Raw genomic sequence first — 23,851 nt, 5'->3', positions numbered from 1 at the left:
TTGTTAAGGCACCACCAAAATATGTTGTTACTCATTGCCAGCAACTAGGCGCCAGAGTAAAGGAATGCAACTATGGAAACAGAAACTATTACTTAGTAAATAATATAGCCAAACACAGGTACGAGAATAGATAATAGTATATGGAAGACATAATGAATAAAGTAATAATAATAATGTAATCATAATTCAGATGTTCTAGAGCGAACCTCCAGTATGGAGGATAGAATATGAAATGTTCTTGATTTGCACTTGATTTCTTAATAGATAATAAGCAAGATGTAATGATATATGACACAATATGCATCTATGCCTTGGTAAATGATTAACCAGACACTGTGCAAAACACAATGAAGTAATTACTGTAAAAATGTATAAAAAGAGAAGATTGCTTTCAATAAATCGCACTCAGATTTTCACTCTCCCTTGAGTGTGTCTGTGTGTCATTCCTCCTTGTCCCTATCCCTAATTCCTTCGATCACCTTTTGCTCATTCACATTCAACCCTGAGATTGTCTCAATCTCCCGCCACTGCTGGGCTGGTCCGCGGCACGGCTCCCCCAAGCTGATCCTTGAAATGAACTTTAATTCTTTTAATGAACAATCTCTGCAACATCCTGCTACTTAATAACTTGGTTCTAATAATAGAGTCACCTCATCTAACTATTGGTTGCTCTTTGGTCAAGATGAGCTGAATGATCTTAGTCTAGAACCCTCTGATTTCCATGTCCCTTCAAAAAAAAAAAAAAAAAAGACAAACTTTGAGCTCTCACTCGGAAGTGAACTAGTTTGTAACCAAGGACAAATCCTACCCTCGAGTCTCAGCTGCCCAGTCAAGGCAGTAAGCAACTCCCATGGAGGGCTGATAGGAAGAAGACCCCATAACTGGTAACAGAGACAAGGTCAAGACTTGGCCTCCCTGGCTCCATTTTATCATGTTGGACCCTGTAAGGCCACCCAGGAAGTTACCGAGGAAAAGTGGGCCTCGGGCAAGAAGAATAAATAGGAATTTATCAGGGAAATTAAATCAGAACGAGCTTTCAGGCTGAACTTGGCTGTGTTCACAGCTGACCAGGCTGAGGGCTGTAACCTGGTTCTCATTAGCAACACACCCCAGCAACTCAGAAGACTGGCCACGAACCAATTCATAATTCAAGGTCATGTCCATAGGATGTGTAAAACTGAGAAGAGCAGGTAAAGATGCAATGATCCTAACATGAAATAAATCTTTTTAATTTGCATGTGCTTTCAGTTGGACATTGGGCATAAAAGTGCTTATCCATTAAATTGGAATCTCTGCTGCTTCAGGTTGTCTAAAGTGTGCCTGGAGCCAAGCATGGGATGGGCAGAGGCAGAGGGAGATTATGCTGCTAGTGTTAGCAAAGCAAGAAAGAGCTTTCCTCTTATACACATCATTTTTAACAGGTTCTAACAAAACCAAAACCAAATCTACTTGTCACAGTATTCGACACAGCAGAGACTAAAATATTTTTGCACAGAAATGATAATTGACTTTTATTTATTAATTTATTATTTTTCCAATGCCAAATTTCTAATTTATTTTCTAACATAAGGAAATATTCTTTTAAGAGTCCTAAAAGATTCAGGAATCTCTACAAGACCATGCTCTTTCCCCCTTCTTTAGAATTAATATATTTATTCTATACCTCTTTAGCCTAATTATTTTATTTTTTAAAATAAAATAAAATAAAATATTAATTTATTTTTTAAATATTTATTTATTTATGCATACAAGAGCTGGGGTGCAGGCCAGAGGTTTGGGGGTGAAAGGATTCACCAGAGACAGAGCGGGAAGTAGAACAGGTGGATCCACTGAAATCCACTGCTGAGGGGAGCAGGGGGAGACAGGAGAGGTCTGCTGCACCCTGTAGATAGCTCCCTGGCTGGGGATCGAACTCAGGCCACAGTGGCAGCAGACAGCTTCATAGTGCTGAGACGTAACCCCTTGCGCCACCAGGGAGGCCCTGATTATTGACTTTTAAAAAAGTTTATCAAAATAAATGACACTCATCATATTTGCTGAAGTACAAATCAGTTCATGCTTTCCCTACAGAGTGATGAGAAAAGTCACATATCAAGAGAGCACAAGTCAAATCTTCTGCCGCGCCACTGTGTATGTGCTGTACTGTATTGCTTCTGCGATGCCAGGCAGAAGGCCAAGGAGAAGCAACTGTAGAAAGTGCGAGTCCAGCATCCTCTTTCCTCGATTACATGTTTTCTTTGTTTCCCTTTCAGTTCCACCTTTTATCCAACCTTTTGAGTTTCCAAGATTCTCCATTGGACAGCGGGTCTTCATCCCTTGCGTCGTGGTCTCAGGGGATTTGCCCATCACGATCACCTGGCAGAAGGATGGCCGGCCAATCCCAGCGAGCCTTGGGGTAACCATTGACAACATTGACTTCACGAGCTCCTTAAGGATTTCCAATCTCTCCCTGATGCACAACGGGAATTACACCTGCATAGCCCGGAACGAGGCTGCGGCCGTGGAGCACCAGAGCCAGCTCATTGTGAGAGGTAGGGAGGGCGTGGGGGGCTCCGAGAACTGCAGCCGAAGTCAGGGCTCACAGACTAGGTGAGCTTGGAATGCAAAAATTACTAGAATTCACAGAATCTACTCATTCCGTGACACACGCACACACATACACACACGACACACAATTATAAGAACCAACTACAAACTCCTAACTCCAACTCAAGGCTTTATTTACATAAAATATGAAGTTCAAATTATTAGCAACTTAAAAATACGTGAATGAAGACATGGAATCCAGGGAATTTCATTCACAAAATAGGGCTCCCCTATATTAACCCAGTGATTTTTTAAGAACCAGAGTCCATGAATTCTTGCTGTAGTGTATGCATTTTATATAGTACCTTTTATAATAGCATCATTTAGATTGATGTCTTTTAAAGTCACGTTTGTTAAAGGCGTATATAAGCTTGTCTAAGAATCGTCAAATAGTAAGTTATATATATTTAGAAATATGGTTTCCTTTGTTCTTTTCTTTGGCATAACATTAAATATCTCATTTTAGGAGATTATTGTGTTTTTTATTAAATTAGGCAAAGTGTGCTAATATTTACGACAAAAATAGGGTGATCCAACATAGAGAACATTGATGGAGTTTTACTATATCTGACATGTAAGCATCAATCTGGATATGCTGCGATTCAGTGATTCTCCAAGAACTTTTTGCATCCAGCAGGCAAGAGTAGGAATTAGGAGGCTATTCCAGACTTTCAGGCCAGTTAAAGGTACCTTGAATGAATGAAGGTACTAATGGTTAAACTAATGAGATTGCTTGAATTTTAATTATTGTTTTCAGGCAAAGCATACAAAACCTGTTTATAAGTCAATGCTGCAAATGGTAGAAAGAGAAATTCCTAACGGAAGCAAATGTAGGCCTTATAAAGTAAATAAAAGTGTCCTCTACAGAAATGGAACCTATTGAGCAAGATGAAGAGTTGTGATAAGGGAAAAGGTGATGTGGGAGACACAGCAGGGCCTATGCCCAAGGCATCCTGACGTTCAAGTTTCCAGAAAGAGATATGGGAGAAGGAGCAGCCAGTGAAGTAGGAGAAAGTCCAGGAGCTGTGAGGCTCTGGAAAGAAAAGAGGAAATATATTAAGAAATAGAGTAATAAAGTATACCAGGTCCCACAGACAGTAAAAAAAAAGGACAGCCCAGAAGTGCTCGCTGGGCATAGGAGGACGGGTGCTGTTTTTTTCCTTGAAGACTGTCATGGCTACAGTGAATGCCTGATTACAGGGATTTAAAAAAAAGAAAAAGGGTGTGTGCATGTGTGATAACTCAAGAAAGCACAAGTGGGCCTCCCTGGTGGCGCAGGGGTTAAATACACAGCGTTACCAAGCTGTCTGCAGCCAGTGCATCACGGGTTCAATCCCTGGCCAGGGAGATACCCACATTGCGCAGCAGACCTCTCCTGTCACGCCCCCTGCTCCCCTCAGCAGTGGATTTCAGTGGATCCGCCTGTTCTGTTCCCCACTGTGTCTCTGGTGAATCCCAGTTCTTGTATGCATAAATAAATAAATCTTTTTTAAAAATAAAAATAAGTTAGGGGATACATGAGGCAGATTCCTGGAGGGGCCAAGGACTGCAGGTTTGGAAACACAGAGACTGTTCCTACAACGAGAAGACAGCGTGTCTGGAGCCGGCAGAATGCACGTGCTCCCAGCCTCGGTGGAGCTGCGTGCCTGCGGAGAGGCGTGGAGAAGGCTGAGACCCCCCCACAGCTGGCTCTAGTTCCGTCTGGAAGGTTTGTCCCGAGGAAGACATCTGCAGGCTGTGCGGATCCAGGAGATTTAAAGCAGGGGACTCACAGGGTCAGTTCATGGCGATCGCGTCTTGGAACAGTGAAAGTTGGAGCACAGCAGCCCGAAGGGGCAGTGAGCGGTGGCGATAGTTGGCCCTGGGGTGGAGGAGCAGGGCGGGCAAGAAAGGGCCGCTCTGGAAGATACCTGCAGGCTTGGATGAACCGTGCGTGCAGGAAATGTGTGAGAAATCTTGATGAGAGATGGCCACGAATAACTGAGTGAGGACTGCTGGGTGTGGAGCGGGGAGTAGCCACTCTGGGACAGTCACGCTGTCCACAGACTCATCCGCCTTCCCTCTGCCCTTAGGACAGAATAAACAGGACAGGGAACTTTCCCCGAGGGTTAGATTTTCTACAATTGACAGCCCCTTCTCTCTGCTTGCTAGGGTCCAGGCCGCGGCTCTCCCAAGTTCAGCTGTTAATTTGAATTGTTAGGTAGTCCAAGTGTAGCCCTCCTTCTGCTAGATCATGTTCTAAATAAGTTAAATTTATCTTTCAGGTAAAATGAAAAATCCTCGTATCTGTTATTGCTGTTGAGAATAACATTCCGTGTCACAAGTTGTCAACTCGCCAATTAAATTTAAGTCATAACCTGTCATTTGGTTCATTAAAAAAATACAAAGATAAATTCGGGGAAACAAAATCTATGTGAAAATGGCAAAGCGCATCAGACGATAATTATATGGGTTACTTTCATCTTTCCCTCAAGGTAGGTGTTTTCAAGCGTTTGACCTGAGATGCAACCTGGGAAAAGTAGAAACGGAATGAGGAGTTTAGGGACCTTGAAACCTCCTTGTCACAGCGAGGGTGGTTTGGAGAGCTCTAGATGACAGACACTAATTACAAGAGCAGAACGAACTCTGATGAGGGAGCGATCGGCATTGTTCAATACGTTCAAACAAGACTTTGTGGAAGGAATGAGCTCCGTCAACCCGGATGTGTAAGCAGGTTTCGAGAGAATAAAAATACAGCCAAGTTGAAACTTTCAGAAAGACAAGCCGCTTCCTCGTTTGCTGCATGACTTGGGCGTGTGATGAACCTCTCGAGCCTCACATCCTTCATCTGTAACATAGAAATGATCAGATCTGCTCCTTGGAGCTGCAGGGAGCTTTCCACTCGGTGATGAAGGGAGCAAAGACGGCGTCGTCCTGGCCCGTCTTCCGAGCTCAGTGCGGAGTAAGCAACGCGAGGGAGCTCGTGCCTCGCTGTCTGAGCCCGTCCGCCGTTGCCATGAGCAAGTATGTGCTGCTGTGGGAAGAGGGGAAGCTGCAAGTGTCCTTGAATGGGTGGCCTCGTGTGAGGAAGACCCCCTGGTAACAGGTGGCAGACAAGAGAGCCCAGGGCGTCTTCTCTCCCCTCCTCTTGGACCTGGGGCCACATGGTGGTCAAAGCAGCCAGACCCGCCCCACCCCACCCCGCTCCACTCCCAGCAGAGCTGAGGAAAGAGGCACGGAAGGTCAGGGACCTACATGTGCTGTGAGAAAGAGACGCTTGAATCCTGCAGTCCTTTGCCCTGTCTTGTTTTGGTTTAGCGCCGTCAGCTCCTTTGCTTTGTTTCTCTGTGCTCCTCACGCGATCTAGACCAGCCCAGCCAGCGCTTGTCTGTCTCCATCTGACTTATTCCATGAGCATATTCCCCTCTGGCCCCACTCGTGTCACAAACGCAGGATTTCATCTCCTTTGTCTATGCAGCTGGGCAGTAGTCCTTTGAGGCTACTGGAGGGGAAGCGGGGAGACCAAAGGGGGCCCAGTGGACTCCAGTGGGGGTTTGTGGGTGCTTCAGTGGTGGGTGTGGGGTGGGGACATACATCTGAGGCGCTGTGAACCTGTTCCCCTAAATCATGAGTGATGTTAAGTGATGCTACTGCAACAATTAATAAAGAAAGTAAAGCTCAGCGAGACAATGGGAGTAATAGAGATGGGAACGGTACTTTAGATAAGATGGCCTGGTGAAGCTTTCTTTTTTTTTTTTCATTTATTTACGCAAGAACTGGGGTACAAGCCAGAGGTATGGGGGTGAGAGGATTCACCAGAGAGAGTGGGGAACAGAATAGGAAAATTGACTGAAACACACTGCTGAGGGGAGCAGCGGGGAGTCAGGAGAGGTCTGCTGCGCCATGTAGGTAGCTCCCTGGCCGGCCAGGAATCAAGCCCGTGTTGCAGAGGCTGTGGAGAGCTTCACAGCGCTGTGCTTCACCCCTTGCACCACCAGGGAGGCCCCTGGTGAATCTTTCTGAAGAGAGTTTTGAGTGCGGACTTGAGTAAAGTGAGGGGTAGGTCTCAGCAATCTCTGTGGAAAGCAAGTCCTGGGCAGAGACGCCAACATGCACGGAGACCCTGAGCAGGTGTTTTGAGTGTTGAGAGGACGGCAGGAGGCAAACGAGCTCTGTACTCTAAGAGAGAAAGCAGAATCTAGAATCCTCCTCAGACCAACTGAGTCAGAATTTCTTTTTTTATTTATTTATTTTTTTAAATAAATTTTATTTTTATATTCCCCATACAATTGCAACCCCCTTATTTTGACCCCAATCCCTCCCCCCCCATAGAGTGTCTCTGGTTCATAGTTGTTTGTTAATTTTGATATTTTCTTTCTTATAGTTATTCATTTTCCTGGTCCCTTATTTAGGTTTTCTAGATTCCTGCTATGAGTGAGACCATCCGGTATTTTTCTTTTTCTTTCTGGCTTATTTCGCTGAGCATGATCCCTTCCAGCTCCATCCATGTTGCTGCAAATTGCATGTGTTTATCTTTTTTGAATGCTGAGTAATATTCCATGGTGTATATGGACCACATCTTCTTGATCCAGTCATCTATTTTTGGGCATTTGGGTTGTTTCCAAAGCTTAGCTATTGTAAACAGTGCTGCTATAAACACAGGGGTGCAGGTGCTCTTTGGAATGGATGTTTCTGTGTCCTTTGGGTAAATACCTAGGAGTGGAATTGCTGGATCCTATGGAAGCTCTATGTTTAGTAGGTCGAGGAACCTCCACACAGCTCTCCACCGTGGTTGGACCAGTCTGCACTCCCATCAGTAGTGCACGAGAGTTCCTTTTTCTCCACATCCTCACCAACATTTGTTGTTAGAATTTCTGAGGAACGGGGTTTAGCCACTTGTGCTTCAATCAGTTCTTCAAGTGAATCTGATGCCCTCTAGAGTGTGGGAAATGCAGGAGCCAATAGTCCACCAAAGAGGGAACCGGGTCAAGATAAATGTCATCTCATTCTCCAGACCTGGGGCTTCCCTCCGTCAGGTTCTGCATCCAGCTTCTGAGATGCCCCGGAGTCAGCAGAGAGACTCGCCTGGGTGTGCAAGGGCACGGGCTGTGCAGCACAGCGGCGCTGAAACCAGGGGGCTGGAAGGCTCTCGACACGTCACCCTACACCCTTCTCCCCATGGTGACTCGTATGTGCCGATGATGAGGAAGACAGTGTGAGGCTGTGTGACACGTTTCCAAGGAAGAATCATCAGTACATAAAACGGGGAGGCGTGAAGGGGGGATAGGAGAGATAATTCTTGACTTCATGGGCCATTTCCATCTGTAATTGCCTTTTATGTACAATATGTCAGTGGTTATTTCCCATAGAAACCTCCTTGATCAGTTTTTAAGTAACATTCCTTTGGATTAGAACCAAATTGAGGGGAGGGGTCATGGATCAATTATAACGAGACGTTCTTCCAGAGGAGAGATGAGAGATTACTTACCCTGCTGATCTGACAAGAGGCTTCTTGCCCTGAGCAGAATTTGAGCCAAATAGAGCGTGGAACATAGACGACGGCACATTCACCTCCACATTAGGCGGCGATTCTGCCGTGATGTCTTAAAGTTTATAATCTTGCGGTTGATTGATTATTCTTCCTAGTAATCTTTCTTATCAATACTCTAACATTTTCCTAGAAATAATTTTCTTACTATGAAACAGTCATAGCTTACCTTAATTTAACTATACCTACATTTTATTGACTGTGTCTCATAATACGATGTAAATGATGTAGAAGTGTTTCATAGTCAGGCAATGTTGAAAGTAGCCGTTGACTGTAGAAAATTTAACTTGCAAGTTGGAAACTGTTTGGTAGAGGATATGCTAAATCTGGACATGCATTTACCAAATGCACTGATACAGTGACAGCTCCTAATAGGTTACCGACACTGTGTTGGGAACGTTTATAATCTGAATTCATTTGATCCCCATACCAATCCTATGAAATGAGTACTCTGACTACCCCAACTGACAGATAAGGAAATTGAAGCCAAGAGACTTTCTATAATTTGCACAAGGTTATTCTACTGGAAAAAAGAGTTGTAGATGAAACCCAGATGCTTCTCTCTTGACCCTGTATTCCCAGCCATCGCTCTCTGTAGTTTTTCTTGAAACACAGCAGAGAGTTCCAGCTCCAGCTGCTGCTTGCATCTTTATATCAATCATTCCCTTTTCCTGGGATGCTTTATGGCCCAAGGAATAGTCGCTGTGGCTCGTATCATCTCGATGCGCTTCTAAGCCCCTCACTCACCTAGCATCCGATCTTCCTTCCAGGCCATTTCATGTGGCAGCTGGAAAATCTTGTCCATCTGCAGCGCAGGGGCCCACTTTTCTATCTGAAAATGAAGAATTATGTAAATTGTAACATAGACAAGATGGACCATACCAGGCACTATGGAAAGGGGAGAAAAACAGCCATATTTGCTAAGTATCTACTATATGGTGGGCCTAATCCATCCCTTCTCTTAGAATTCTGTGACGGCATCATTGGCGATCCATCCTACAATTAATCAGTGATCTTCTGGAAGAGTCCAGGATTCTAGCACCATCAGGTGCCTCCTATCCTAGAAGAATATCTTCTCTTTAAGAGAACACTCTTAAAATCACAGTAACTTGAAATGCGTTTACTGTTTGTAGGTGTGTTTTAAGAAGAGTGTGTTTGCCTATGTATGTTTTAAATGGGGATGGATTTTTTTCAGCACCTCACAGATAGTGGATCTCTTTTTATAGACATACAGTAAAGTCACTTGGCACCTCCTGTTGACAGGTCTGCAGAGTCCCCTTCAGCCAGAATGGTGTTTACATTATGAACAGTAGTCTCTGTGTGCCCATGAAACTGGGGGGGGAGCTCATTGCTATGTTGTGCTCTTTATCAATAGGTTAATTGGCTCTTCATCAGCCAATTAATTCCCCTTTCACTTCCTGTTAAAGGAAGAACAAAAGTGAAATGGCTTGAGCAGGTCACCCCCAGGAATGGATTCCTGAAGATCTCCCACAACACCAATAAGAAACAAACGGCACATGTCCTTGGTGTCGTCAGACTCCTGCTACTTGAGAGTCTGGTTTTCCCCCGTACAACGTAACCTCCATCCACATAAGCTCGTTGATATAAATAAGAAGAGAGCGCTTCCCTAATCCGCCCCAGGCTGTAAAAGCTTTATTTTTCTCATATATGTAAAACATACTTCATATTTCAATTTGTCATTCACATTCGTGGATCTCGTCAGATTACACCTTTAATAAGCTGTGATCTTGTCTAAATGACAGGTGACCTTTTTCTCTCCCCAGTTCCCCCCAAGTTTGTGGTTCAACCCCGGGACCAGGACGGGATTTACGGCAAAGCTGTCATCCTCAACTGCTCTGCTGAGGGTTATCCTGTGCCCACGATCGTGTGGAAATTCTCTAAAGGTAAGGAGTTCCTTGATTTGCTTGTTATCTGTCCAACATACGTTATATTCTTATGTAGTCTAGAGGGTGGGGGGAGCATTTCTGGTCTTTCCAGAGGTGTCTCGTCGAGTAGAAGAAACCAGAGCTGCACTCTCTCACATATTCCCAACATTCAACTAGAAGTTTTTTTTTATGCAGAACCTGAAAGTGACTCTTCCTGGAGACTCCTCTTTAGTGTGACCACAGAGGAGGAGCAGGCCGGTCGTGTAAGTTACTTCAGGACCCGGGACAGTTCCACCGTGCCCACGCCCCCTGGGCACACCCACAGTGGAGCTGCAGGTGCCAGCTGTCAGAATTACTCATCGTGGGGAAAGTTGCTTCCCTGACATTTAGACACGTAGCTTTAGAAAGTGAAAAATAAAATTGATTCTCTTATTTACTTGGTCACCTCAGATTTAAAAATAGTATATTATCTCCTTGGAAAGCTCTTTTTAAAAGCAGCCAGACATACCCAATGCCCTATTTTCACTCTGTGCTGTCCCTTGCTTTCAATTCTAATCAGCTTTCTCTTCAAAGGCGGTCGGTGTTGCCCAGGGTTCGGGTCACAGGCAGCCTTCCCGGGAGTGGGACGCGTGATGGAGAAGCCAGTGTAGACACCACGGGGTAACCTATGCTCAGCTCATCTTCTCCAGGAAAGATTCCTTGCCTTTCTTTCCCCATTCAGGCCTCTTCATTCAGACATTTATTTATCACACAGTTGAAGACCAACTATATATTGGGGGATTAAACAAAGAAACAAATAAATAAATCATGAATCAAGACCTACTATACATGTTTAATTATAGGAGTGTCGGCCGGCCCTTTGTTCATTGTTTACTTAATCCCGGCTTGTATTCTGGATGCTGTTTGGAAATAACACAATGTATTTTGTATTATAAAAAAAAGTAGCAACCGATGAAAGACAAAGGTGTCACTGGCCACCACTCTTTCTGGTGTTCTTCCTTGAGGATGAAGGAGAGAAGAAGGTGCCAGATACTGTGTGATTTCAGGGGGATTCGATTATTTCAGCCCCCGTATCCTGGTACACCCATCGTCCCTAGGAGAGTCACTTTATTCAGCAAAGAGCCTGATGTCTGCCTCTGGCGTCCACGTTAGGCCTCACCTGAAGCGTGGCGCTAGCACCCCGTGCAGTCACACAGTCTGGGGTGAATCGTGTTTGTTTAGCACTTGCAGCGCCAGGAGCACTTTCCAGGGCACTCGCGTCTTCAGAACAACCCTGGCTGCCCATGTGGCCGAGCCCAGCCTCTCCCTGGGGTGTGGACAGCTTCTGGCCACCGTGGACTCTGCCGCAGTGACCATGCTGGAGCGCTGATGCCGTGTGTGTGGTGTGTGGTGACCGCTCTCCTGACGCACCGCCAAGGTCGAGGCTCTCGATCCGTGCTGGCCCCGGCCTCTCTCGGAAGCACTAGTGCGACTCACACCTGGGAACAGTGAGAGGCTGTGTCCGGAGGCTGAGCCCGGCCGTGACGCGGGGCGCTGTCTTCACAAGGTGGTGGGTGGGTCTTAATTTGCACATTGAGGCTCCTAAGGCTGTTCAAAATGTTTATCCTAAGTGAACTGACCACTCTGTTTCTGCTGTGGGGAATTTCTTACTCAGTTTTCTCCACGTCCTATTTATTTGGAAAAGCTGTTTTACGCTCCGTCGGGGGCGGTGCAGACCTCTTATTCCTTCCCCTCCCTGATGTGCAAATTCAGTCAAAGTCAGCCGCCTTATTGGCTTTAAATTTGATTGCAATATACAACCCCCAGTGACAAAATTGGAAACTGTAACAAAGTTTTAAAAAGATAAAGGCCTCCAAGTAGCCAAAGCTAATTACTGAAAATAACTTTTGTCTAGTTTTACAGACCTGTCCTCAGACCTCCATCCGGGCATGCGTGTGCGTGCTCGCGTGTGCATGTGCGTGTATACGTGCACCATTTTGCAGTTGCAATGGCCCAATCATGCCCTTCAGTCCGCAAAGGGCCGTGGGTGCCTTTCCAGGCCACAGAGGCGGGAGCCCAGCGTAAGCCTGAGCTGGCTGTGCAGTGACATCACCGCACCAGTGCCCACGAGCATTTGTCTCTCGCCTTTGTCAGCACAGGGGCCGGCGGCCGAGGCCCTCCGGCTCACTCTCTCCCATCAGAGGAGGGTGGGCACAGACCGGTCCGGACACATCTGCTTTTCCCTAAGTCCTCAGGAACTTGAGCTACTCATCTCTTCCTGCCCCTGGACAAACACCCCAGCCTCAAACCCGCCACCGGCCCACGTGGTCGGGGCTGCGTTTCTAGGAGGAGGAGCCCCTCCCCTGGGTCTGCGCCCTGTGGCAAGTGTCCTAAGTCAGTCATGGCTCCCGGCAGGTGCTCCCGGCCAGGGGCCCTGCGGCTGTGTGGCGGGCAGCGCCCTCCCCCGAGCACGGCCTGCGCGTCCTCACCAACCCGGGGAGAGGACAGGCGCTTGGGCTGACTGTCCAGAGCTGTTGCTGAATATTGCATTTGTTTTCAGCTTCTCACTGTCGTAAACGTGTCACAGCGACTTCTAGCCCCTTCTACCCATGTGTCTGTTTTCCCCGCGGGGATGCATTTCTGTGAATTAGAATTGCTGACTCCATCAGCGAGGTTTGTAACTTCAGTGTGCGTGGCCCGCTTGCCGGCGTTTATTCATTTACACACTCTCCCTCGATTTACAGCAGTGCTTGCTCCTGCCAGCCGCGGTAATAACAGGTATTAGGTTTGTTTTTTAATATTCTCACGCAAACAGGGGAAATTGTATATTATTATTTCAATCATGCAATTAACAGTGTTTCTTAAGTAAAACGCAGCCTTGCTTATGGAAGGCCTTTCCCGTAATCGAATAGTCACGAGAAATAGAAATGCAGCTTATGTTTGTGACAAAAAGATGCAGACAAATCAGACTCCGCTTGTTGCCCTGAGAAACACAGCAGTTGGATCCTGGGGCTGTAGAAGTCCAGAGAAAGCCGCAGTGGCTTAAGGACAGCTGTTGCAGAAATGAAATAATCTTTTCTGCAAATACTGTTGCTGTGTTTTTGACCCTGGGTCTGGATCCACACAGTCGATGACAGCCCATCCCGTCACGTGATTGTTTTCTTTCACACGAACAAATGACACCTCTTGTCTAAGAAAGGTTATTTTTAAGTGAGAACTTACTTCCCTCTCCCCGCACGGGGTTGCTCCCAGAAACCCGCAGCTGAGCACCATGTCGGGGGCAGTGCAGGGAGTGGGTGTTCAAAGACGAAACGGCACCGGGGCATCCCTGTGGACCGCTCAGAAGCAGGGGGCGTCTGGCGGAAGGGAGACCGATGCCCGATGCCTCCCCTGCCTGGGCATCTCTTGCTGCCCAGCTGCCTGCAGACGACCCTTCTGACCTCCAGGGAGATTGAGGTCCAAGGACAGGAAAGTCAAAACACAGCGGGGGGCAGGGGGAAGGAGAGAAGGGTAAGGAGTAGTTTGCAATTAAAACAGCAATGGTCCTAGGAGGAGGTAAGGTTTGAGCACATGTAAAGACTGAGAGAGATGGGAGACGCGTGGTTCATGTCTACAGAGAGCCCGGAGGGCAAGCGGCTAACCAGTGCAGAGCCAGGGACACGCTGGTTATACCTGGAATGTTCCAGAAACACCAAGGTGGACACTGTGGCTGGGTCAGAGCAAGTGAAAGAGGTTGGAGGAAGTCAGATTGGAAGGATGTTGTTTGGGGGGGTGGGGGCAGGGTAGGGGAGGTCAGAGTGACCGTGACCCTCTCCCCTTCCTGTGGCTGCTGTGCTGAGCCAGACTGAGAGGCGAGGGGCCATCCAGGGGAGCGTGAGCTCCTGGGGTCGCAGGGTCACTGTCCCCCTGCTGTGGGGCTGGACCATGCAGGCCCAGGGCTTGAGGCCGGCGGTGTGGTGTGCTTGGACCAGGGGACAGAGTGGAGCAGAGAAGCCAGTTGGGCTTTGAATCTGGTGGCTGGAATGGATACGGTGTGAGGGAAGGAGGGGGCCAAAGTATGGCGCCCAGGTCTGCGCCCCAAGCAGCAAAAGGAGTGGAGGTGCATTTCCCGAGAAGGAGAGACCGACCCCGGGAGAGCCAGTATCCCGAGCCCGGCCTCCGCTCTGCGGACACAGCTCGAGTCCCTGCCCTAGGGCCGATGCAGCTTCTGAGCTCGCTGACGCCTGAGCAGCCCCCGCCCCCCAGGGCCTCTGCGCCCACCTCTGGTCCACACTGTCCCCCCAGCAGCTCCAGGGCCACGCTGGGCCGGCTGTGCCCACTGCAGCCCCGGCCCTGGCCCTGGCCTCCCCAGGGAGGGGATCCCCAGCGTCCTGGGCTCGCCCTGGCTCTCCTCTTGCCTTTCGCCGAGCAGGCCAGGTTAGCAGGGAGGGCGGCAGCTCGTCACGTCCTGGGCGAGAGGCTTGGCCACCTTGGCCCTGGAAGGGGCTGATCCCCGTCTGCCTGCGTGTCTGTGACCCTCAGGCTGCGCATCTGGGCTAATTTTCCCTGAGATTATTTTTTGAGTCACTTGTTACTTTAATTTGCTTCCTGACCTCGCATGTCTGCCCAGGTATCTCCCCACCACAAAGTCCGTTCCTTCTGCCTTCGTGTTGGTGATGGTGTTTCCCGTCTTTCTCAGCCATCCCAGTCACGCTCCATCCTGTCTTCAGCTCTTGCCTCACAGGCAAGCGACTTCTTTTTAGTCACAGCTTCCAATTCCTGCCATCGTTCTGATGACATTTCACTACCTGGTTTCTTCTTCTGTTTCTTCCTTCCATTTCTCATACTATTTTTGCTAGATCGCAGCTTCTTTGGAGAACCCACATTTTCAGAGAACAGCATTCATATGCCCGGAGAGTGCTTGGCGTGAATGTCTGCTTCCACACGCAGCCCCGCTGCTCTGAGACTCGCGCCGGGTGCAGAGAGGCCCCCGCCTCACCCAGCCTGGCTCCCTGGTCAGACAGCCCAGGAGGCCCGAGAGCCTCCGCTGTGGCGACACACCCTGCCATGCCGCTCCCCGCCTGCTCACACCTTCTCTCCCCAGGCCCACATCTCAAAGGGGCAGCCTGCGTCGCTCAGCCAGACTCCTTCTCAGAACTGTGTTCTGCCAACACCACGAAAGGTCCCGGTGAGACGCCCACTGTGGCTCGCCCTTCCTCAGCACACAAGGACATCCCGGGCCTGCACACCCCAGGCCCGAGGATGGGGATGCACAGTCTGGAGACAGATGCACCTCAGTGGGATGTGCACTGTTTGCACCTCGGCACGTCAGGGCTGCTTCCTCCCATCATGCAAGGACAGCTCAGAGCCTGAGGCCTCCTCAGGCAGTCCTGGGCCCGCTCCATCTCCAAAGCTCATTCCAAGCCTGGTCCCCAGAGGGCTCCCTGGCTGTAGCCCAAGTTTGCCAACGCAGTGCCCAAGGCTTCCTAGCTCATTCCTTTGCCCTCTTGGCCTCTCACACACAACCTCGAGCAAGTTTCCCCTTCGCACCCTGCTCTGGGAGCTGGATCTCTGCCTTGGTCATCCCCTGGGGATCAGACACCCAGTCCTGCCTTTACTGTTTGGATGGGAAGCAGGGGCATGACCAGAGCCCCTTTCTTCTCCCCTGTCCTACTCTGGGGGGCATTGCATGTATGTGCCCACTGAGGGCTTCCCTGCGCACAGGCATGCTGGGTCACGCGCACCCACGCCTGCTTCCTCGGCTGTGAGCAGCAGTCTCTGTGGCCTGTAAATGGATCACGCTTCCTTTGTCACGTGTGAAATTAAGGCTGCAGAGAGGATGAGCCATTTGCTGCGGACACAAATGTTTCAGGGATAACACCCACGTGCCCGACTCCTCACCAAGCACTCTCTCTCCAGCCCGGCACATGCTAACGAGTGGAAGGAATATGGTCATTTTTTTAAACGACCATATTTGCTTCCACCCTCAAAGGGGTTCACTTTCTGGCATTCAGTGGTGCCCTCTCCACTACCCCTCCTCCCCCGCCCTGCCACCCCTCCGACCAGCTTCTCTCTCCCATGAATAAGAAAGATCACGGTATGAACATGCCCAGGAACGCAGTGTGTGCCTCGCGTAATGCCCTGACAGCGCTTCCATGGCGTGGGGCATTGAAATTCTCTGCGCTCCATCCCTGCTTCCTGCAGAAAATTGACAGCTTTTTAATTAATGGCTTCCCCTGCTATATCGGCTTTTCCAGCCGATTACCAAAAGTGGTTGTCTTATGCTAACATTAGAGAACTCTGTGTTTTGTATGCATCGGGGTAGATTGTACTCTTTACAATAATGACGAGTCTAAAGCCAGTGAGCAATAATTCTGTCAAGGCCTCTTCTCAGGACGCACTTGCTCACCCTTGAGGGCATTTTTCTGTGACTGATGAGTCAGTTCGCTCTTGTTGGATCTATGAATGGTGTAACCTGTCACCTTAGGTTCATTTCTTATCAAAATTTCTAATGTTTTTTTAAATGTGCTTATGTTTCATTTCTGTTTTCATAGGTGCTTTTGAATAATAAAAGACTTACTTTACACCAGAAAGGAATTAATAGCAACTCCTTTTCAGCTATTTAACTGAAACTCTATAAAATTGTAGTTAGAGTTCATGTTGTAGCCCCTTCGTATAAATGTGTCAAGAATTACAAGTATTTTTTCTGATGAAAACTCTTAAAAGAAAAACGTGTGTTTTTGATGTAGATGATTCTGCAACTTTCTGAGACTCTATCAGCATTTTGTTGGATTTGTCAGAGTTGTGTAATGTACTTTTACATTTTATGTAAGCAAATCCCAGGGCTTCTTGATATTTCTTCCTGGCTCCCAATTTTCAGCTCACTTTGCGAAAGGCACCAACAGCCTTTATCGATTTTGAAAATATGGACTAAAATTTAAGCACCTTAACAAAAATTAAAGGTTTTTTCCTTTATTTTAACTCCCAATTGTGTCTTGTTATGCATAAGAGGGAATTTTATAATCTATAAAACCAAATCCTTCTAAAGTGTGGTGGAAACTTTAACCCTTCACCAACACTGATGTAGGTGAGATTGACACATTTTTTAGTAAGCAACATGGAAATATATTTTAACATTTAAATGTGCAGAATTACTGTCCAAAGATTAAGCTAAAAGTTGGCTTATTATTGTGACTTCCTCTCTGGTAATGGAGTGATTGGTAAGTAGGAAGATTCATTAAAAAATGGCCCTTATTCTTGTGAAGCAGAAGAGATAGAAAGTCTGCTAATCATGAAATGATTTAATAATTATAAGCAAAAAATTAAAAAATAAACAGCAGCAATATCATCTACTTACTATACACCATGCTCTGGTTTCAGGTACTCAGTGTCCTCCCGCCCTATGAAAGAGATTCTGTTATTATTTTCATCTTAAGAGGAGGATACGGAACAACTGGAAGGTTACTAGTTACCTAGTTTCTCACCATGAGTGGTGACTTATTGATGTGTAATAAATCATCTCAAAATATAGCGACTTAATACATATTCACGGTCTTCCCAATTTTTGTGGGTCAGGAGTCTAATTATGGCTGAACTCAGTCTTCTGGCACAGAGTATCTCCGGACTCTCTGACCACTTTTCTGGAGATGCTGTCCTTCCACACTCCCACCAGGGAAGGTTCTTTCCCACTCTCTTGGGTGGTGTTGGCAGGACTTGATGCTTCAGAGACTACTGGTTGGGGAACCCCACCCTGGGGGCCTCTTTATAGGGTCGCTCACATCGCCAAGTGAGCTCTGGTCTCAGAGAAAGTGGCAGCCTCAGTGATTTGCCCAGTGTCTGCCAACCAGGGGATGGTCATTAATTGAACAATAAATCCCATTTGTGTAAAACCAGATGATGCATTATTACATGTACCTAGAAAATATTAGAAAAGCTATCCTCCAGGTAATGAGACTGGGATCTTGAGGAGCAAGAGAGGACATTGACTTTTTATGGTTTGAATTTTTTACCTAAATTTCACAGAACCCTAATATGTTTTAAATTCAGTAGGCAAACTGGTAGATAGCTTTCATTAATTATTTCTTAAACCAATCATCCACTTTTGAAATGTTCACTAATCATCAAACATTTGTTCAAATGTTCTAAAAACTTTCATATGTATTGTTTTAAATTATCTGTATTCCATTTCTCTTGCAGTTTTTCATGTTATACATTGTGATAATTTCTCTTTTCCCAAGTAGTGAAGAGTTAATGATAAGAAAAGTTTTGTTCTTATAGTCACTTTATAAATTATTAATTAGGTGATATGGAAGAAAGCAAAGTATTGAAATTATAATGAAATGCTACTACATTTTAAAACTTTTAAAAAACTTTTCATTCTAGATTTTCAATTATTTATGAATAAGATGAATTTTAAAATGTTTTCCTACTCAGTGACATATTTCATATCTTAGACATGTGATAAAGAGCTAATTCAAAAGTGTAAGTAGTTTTAGTATTTTGTCCCCCTCTCAAATTTACAGTGATCACGAGTTGATATTCCTCTGACATATCTTTCAACCAGATGTCAGTCAGTGATGGGCCAGGAGTAAAAAAAACCCTGCTTTTATAAATAAATATTTTTGGAAGATAATCATGTCTCTTTTTTTATATATATTCTCTATGACTACTTTCACACTTCAATGACAGAAATAAATTTTTGTGTACATTGTATGGCCTGCAAAGTTTCTAAAATTTTTACTATTTGGCCCTTTATCAAAAAATATGTCCAATCACTGTCTGAAAATATTGAAGATGGTATTCATGAGCATGGCATACCTCTCCATTTATTTGTTGTCTTTTTAAAGATTGCTAACAACTTCTGTAGTTTTCAGTGAGCCAGTCTTGCACATATTTTGTTAAATTTATCTCTATTTATTTTATGGTTTGTTACAAATATATTATTTTTCAAATTTAATTCCCATTGCTAGATATTAATATATATAAATAAAATTAGTATTGAATTTTGCATTTTGATATATCTCATGACTTGCTGAACTCACTTATTAGACCAACATTTCTGAAGACTTTTTGAATATCTGTGTAAGTAATGCCTTCTATAAAAGACAATTATATTTTTCTTTCTAATACATATGCATTTTATTTATTTTTTCTTTTTCATTGCATTTGCTAGAATCTCCAGAACAATGTTGAATAGAGAGGGCAAGAATAGACATCTTGTCACTTTATTGATCTTTTTTGGAAAATAATCCAGTCTTTTACAATTAAGTATGGTGTTAAAACTGAGGGTTTTTTGTAAAAACCTTTTATCAAGTTTTCCATTCTATTCGTGGCTTACTATGAGATTTTCTGAGTGGATTCTGAGTTCTGTGAGACATTTATTTTCCTTTATTTTTGTATGTACTGTGGTGATCATATTTGTTTATTTTTGGTCTTTTGACTAAATTTTTAATTTATCCCAACCATTTAAACCATTCCTGGAGTGTTATTATTTTTATATGTTGATAAGCCTGGTATGGTAAGTTGTTTAAGGTTATTTATGCCTATGTTCATTAGGGATGTGGTCTCTCTGTCTCTCTCTAGTCTGATTTTGGTATAAAGATGATGCTGCCTGATAAGATGAGCTGTAAAGTGTTCCTTCCTCTTGTGTTTTCTGAAAGTTGATGTGAAATTGGTATTATTTCTTCTTTGTGTTAGATAGTTTGCACTAGTAGAGCTGGCTGGGCTCTCTGAGTGTTCTTTGTGAAAAATCTTAACTATGGGTAATATTTATTTATAGATCTAGTACTATTAAGGTTATCTAATTTTGAGTGAGTTTTCTTAGTCTGTTGTTTCAAAGTTGTCAAATTTATAAACAGGATGTTATTCCTCATAGTTTTCCATCATCCTTTTAATAAGAGTAGGAGTATAGTGATGGCCTCTTTCATTATAATTATTGCCAACTTGTGGCTTATCTCTTCTTGATCAGACCAGCTGGGGTTTACCTATAATTTTTTCCAAAGAACTGGCTTTTGGTTCTATTGATTTTCTATATTGATTTCAGCATTCCTTTTTATTATTTTCTTCTGTCTCCTTACTGTAAGTTTTACTTGTACTTCTTGTAATAGTTTCTTAAAATATATGCTTAAGCTATAGATTTGTGATACACTTTGTATTTTAATACAAGCATTTGATGCTACAAATTTCCATCCAAGTATTGCTGTTAGCTGGATCCCATAAATTTTGATATGTTGCTTTTACATTCTTATTCAATGCAAAATGTATTTTTTCCCCTTATTACTGTGGTGACTTCTTCTTTGACTCATGAGCTATTGAGGAAGTGTTTTGTTTAAATAACAACTATTTGGGTTTTTCCAAATATATTTCTCTTTTTTTTGACACTGGTAAATGTTTATTTTAATTATTTGTTATTAAATAAGTTCATTGCCATTATGCTTTTTTTTTATTGAGGTAACATTGGTTTACAACTCTCTATGTAATTCAGAAATATAGGACCCCATCTCTTCATATGCATGTGACCACGCCACCCCACCACCAGAGCAGCCATCGTCCACCACCACAGTCCCCAGCCCCTTCCACACTCTTTGCAACTAAGTTTATCTAGGTGCCCGCAACTTCAACTTTCAGATTCATTCATAGAAGAGTGTGATTTTGTGTATTAAGACTCTTTAGTGGTTGTTAAAATGGAAGTGACATTAGTTTGCGTCTTTCTCCATTCTTAGCACCAACGGAACTTTTTTCCCTTCAAATTCTCACCTCTCCTCTCTAGCAGTTCTATTTTGATAGACACCACTGTTTAAGGATTCTACATGTCCTTCTCATCCAGTGTGACAAGCTCCCTTAGCCATATCATGAACTTCTCTCTTTGGCGGTGCTAAGATACCTGAAGCAAAAACAAAATCAGTGAAGGCATAGCCGCAGTCTGCCGCAGTGAGCTGAGGACACCAGTGGCTAAACAGCTAGGTGTAGAGTCAGCACAGAGAAGTATCTCCCCATCTTGAGTCCTCAGGTGCAAAGTCTGAATCTCTCTGCATCAACAGCCTGGTGACAGCCCACATGTGTAGCCCCCACAGAGGCCCTGAGCCACAAAGCTCTTCTCTGCAGCACAAGCTAGACCCTCAGTTTAAACTTTCTGCAGGAAGATGGGCCTGGTCCTTCCCCTGTCACTCCCAGCACTACTCAAGTCAGAGAAGAGAGACGCCTTATCAGCTTTTCAGGACTAGCCTCACCCCCTCCGAGCCCCAGCTGCTGTTCCCAGGGGAGGCACAGGCAGTGAAGCAGCTTAACTCAAACCACTCTTCTCGGGAATCTCCTGGATCTCAATCGTCTTTTTTCTCCATAAATGTTTTATTGAAATAGTTTTATGTGGATTTCCAATATGAATCCTGTCACATTCTTTGTAGCTGTCACATCTGTTCCATGTGCCACTGAGCACTGAGGCGAGGTGGGCTCTCACGTGTGCTGTCTTAGTGTAATGATCTGACTTTTTTATTTAGGGACATGGAATATAGTAAGAGTGTTTTGAGACTGGAGTGTGCGGACACTTAGAAGAGGCGTCTGTACATAGCATCTGTCTGTAGCCCCACGTGTGCCCGCACACCTCGTCCCAGGTGTCAGCCTCCGGGTCACCTTCACCGCGAGGCCCTGGTAACATGCAGAATTTATTTCGCCCCATACAAGACGACAACTTCTGTAACTCTCCCACTGCAATTTCTTTGAATAATAGATCCGCTACTTAACACTCATGGAATTTGACTTTTTACAATAGAAACCACCTGTGTGGTCTCTGTCTCAGTTTAAACGCCGTCATTTTAAACACGTGAAATTCTCTCCAAGCAAGAGCTTCAACGTTGGAGGAAAGAAAACATCACAAGTGCCCGGTGGGGACTCTGCTGCTCTCGAAATGCCACCACGTCCCCTCATCAGTCTGCTGAGCTTAGGCTCAGGTCGCCCATGTGAGTGGACGTTGGCGTCATTGTTCCGATTTACTCTTTTCTAGGTGCTGGGGTCCCCCAGTTCCAACCAATTGCCCTGAATGGCCGAATTCAGGTCCTCGGCAACGGGTCCCTCTTGATCAAGCACGTAGTGGAGGAAGACAGCGGCTACTACCTCTGCAAGGTCAGCAACGACGTGGGCGCAGACGTCAGCAAGTCCATGTACCTCACGGTTAAAAGTAAGGAAGAGCTTCGTCTCCCCAACAGGTCCTGGGGGCTCGGCTGGTCAGGGTTCTGTGGGTTACCTGTTGTTTGCCCTCGCGGGGTTGCGTCTTGCTATCACAGAAACACGATCCAGGAACACGGTAGAAATTGCCAGGGGCCTCGGCCCGCTGCCCTCACGCCCTGCCCTGGCCCGGCGGCCATCGGCCCTGGCTCCGGGCACCTGGCCCGTGAGGGGACCCCTCCCTTGAGCCTCCACCCTTGTCCCTTGTTGATTTTATTGTGGAAAAACCCAGTGCCTGGCTCAGAGGTGTTTTTTTAGAGGTCTCTTCTCTTCTCAAATGCACTTTATTTGCATGTGAGCTTGTGTGTTGTTTTTAAGATCATTATGAATCAAGCAACCCAAAGCTGTTACTAGAAACAAATGACTGCAAGACAGAAGCGTGTTGTTCTGAGCTCGGGTGGGTGTGGCTCCCCCGTCTTTTCTCACACCAGCGGTAACTGCGCACCCAAGAAAGTGCATCAGCTCCTGTGAGTGAGAGGGTGAGAGCTGCTGCTTGGCAAGGGCAGCGCTCTGGCGCTCAGCCAGCGGCCACTCTCTCGCCCATTGATACCACTTTCCAGAGATAAATGGTGACTTCCTCCTGGCCCAGGGCTTTGTTCTAGTGGACTCTTTTTTTATGCTAATTGTGCAATGGAGAGGTTGGAAAGGATTTCTGCTGTATCCCCACTAGTGAACTTCAGGGTGTGTGTGTGTGTGATACTGAATGACCAGCTACGCAAAGGCGAGTATCCATCTAATTTCAGGAAGGATCTGTTCTAGTTAGCGCATTGTTTTCAGCAGAACAATGACAGGGTCAGCCTCTCTAGTTGCTACATGACTATATCAAGGAGAAATCACAGCTCTGAAGCGGTTGTTCTGAAGTGTATTTTGCACACGGCCAGTCTGTAATCTTGGCTTCTAAATGTTATAATCTGATTGGGAAGAATCTGAAAGTAAACTATCTTTCACATAAACCCAACGTGAAGTGGCAATTAAAAAAATTAATAAATTGATGAGACAGTAAAGAAAGTAAAGCACTGAGGACCATTGTTGACTGCGGTCCTGCTTTTCCCACTGTAAGGAACGTACTTTGGAGATTGTTTCTATATATTTTAAGTCTATGAAACACACTTCCGTTCCACAAGCATTGACCTGTGACCTGATAGAGACAAGGCCTTATGCCAGCTATAAGTAGAACCAGCCACGACCCTCCCTCTGTGGATGGAAGTGCTGATGTTTTGGGGCAGAGCAGACAGGAATGCCGGGGAGAGCTTTGAGGCAGCATGATGAGTGACATGTGCCTTTCAGAGGACGAGCTGCTGCAGCTTCATGGAAAACGCCTTAAAGAATGGGTAGAATGGATGATTCCCCCTCCTCTGTCCATGTGTTTGGTGCTGATAGGGGAGCAAGGCAGGACTGTCAAGAGGATCCCTGACTTAATAAGCATCTCTCCCTGTGGGATGCTCAGACATGTGAGTGTCAGTGTCCATCCAGCAGATTCCAGGAGTCTTAGGAGCCACACACGCCCCCCAAATCCAAAGGCCTTCCTGAGAGTGAAAATAAGAGGAAGAAACATCATCCCATTATCCTTCATTTCACTCTCAGATACATCCTAACAGTGGCATGTCCCCATGCTCGTGTGCACACGCAGACACACAGCCCTCACCCCATACCAACACAGGTGCACCAACACCGT

At 45.7% G+C, this 23,851-nt stretch overlaps 1 protein-coding gene across 1 annotated transcript in view; it reads left to right on the top strand.

Moving 5' to 3' along the window:
- Positions 1-23,851, top strand: part of DSCAM (DS cell adhesion molecule) — a gene marked incomplete at its 5' end in the record, with an annotated part of 429,780 nt that overhangs the window by 275,190 nt on the left and 130,739 nt on the right. Inside the window, 3 exons of the mRNA XM_084231592.1 lie at positions 2,253-2,531; positions 9,898-10,017; positions 21,956-22,129. Of these exons, the coding sequence (XP_084087718.1) occupies positions 2,253-2,531; positions 9,898-10,017; positions 21,956-22,129 (573 nt within the window). The remainder of the gene's footprint in view (positions 1-2,252; positions 2,532-9,897; positions 10,018-21,955; positions 22,130-23,851) is intronic.

This window comes from Talpa europaea (assembly GCF_964194135.1).
Source record: "Talpa europaea genome assembly, chromosome: 4".
NCBI classification, from domain to species: Eukaryota; Metazoa; Chordata; class Mammalia; order Eulipotyphla; family Talpidae; genus Talpa; species Talpa europaea.
This window is presented reverse-complemented; position numbering and strand designations above follow the sequence as displayed.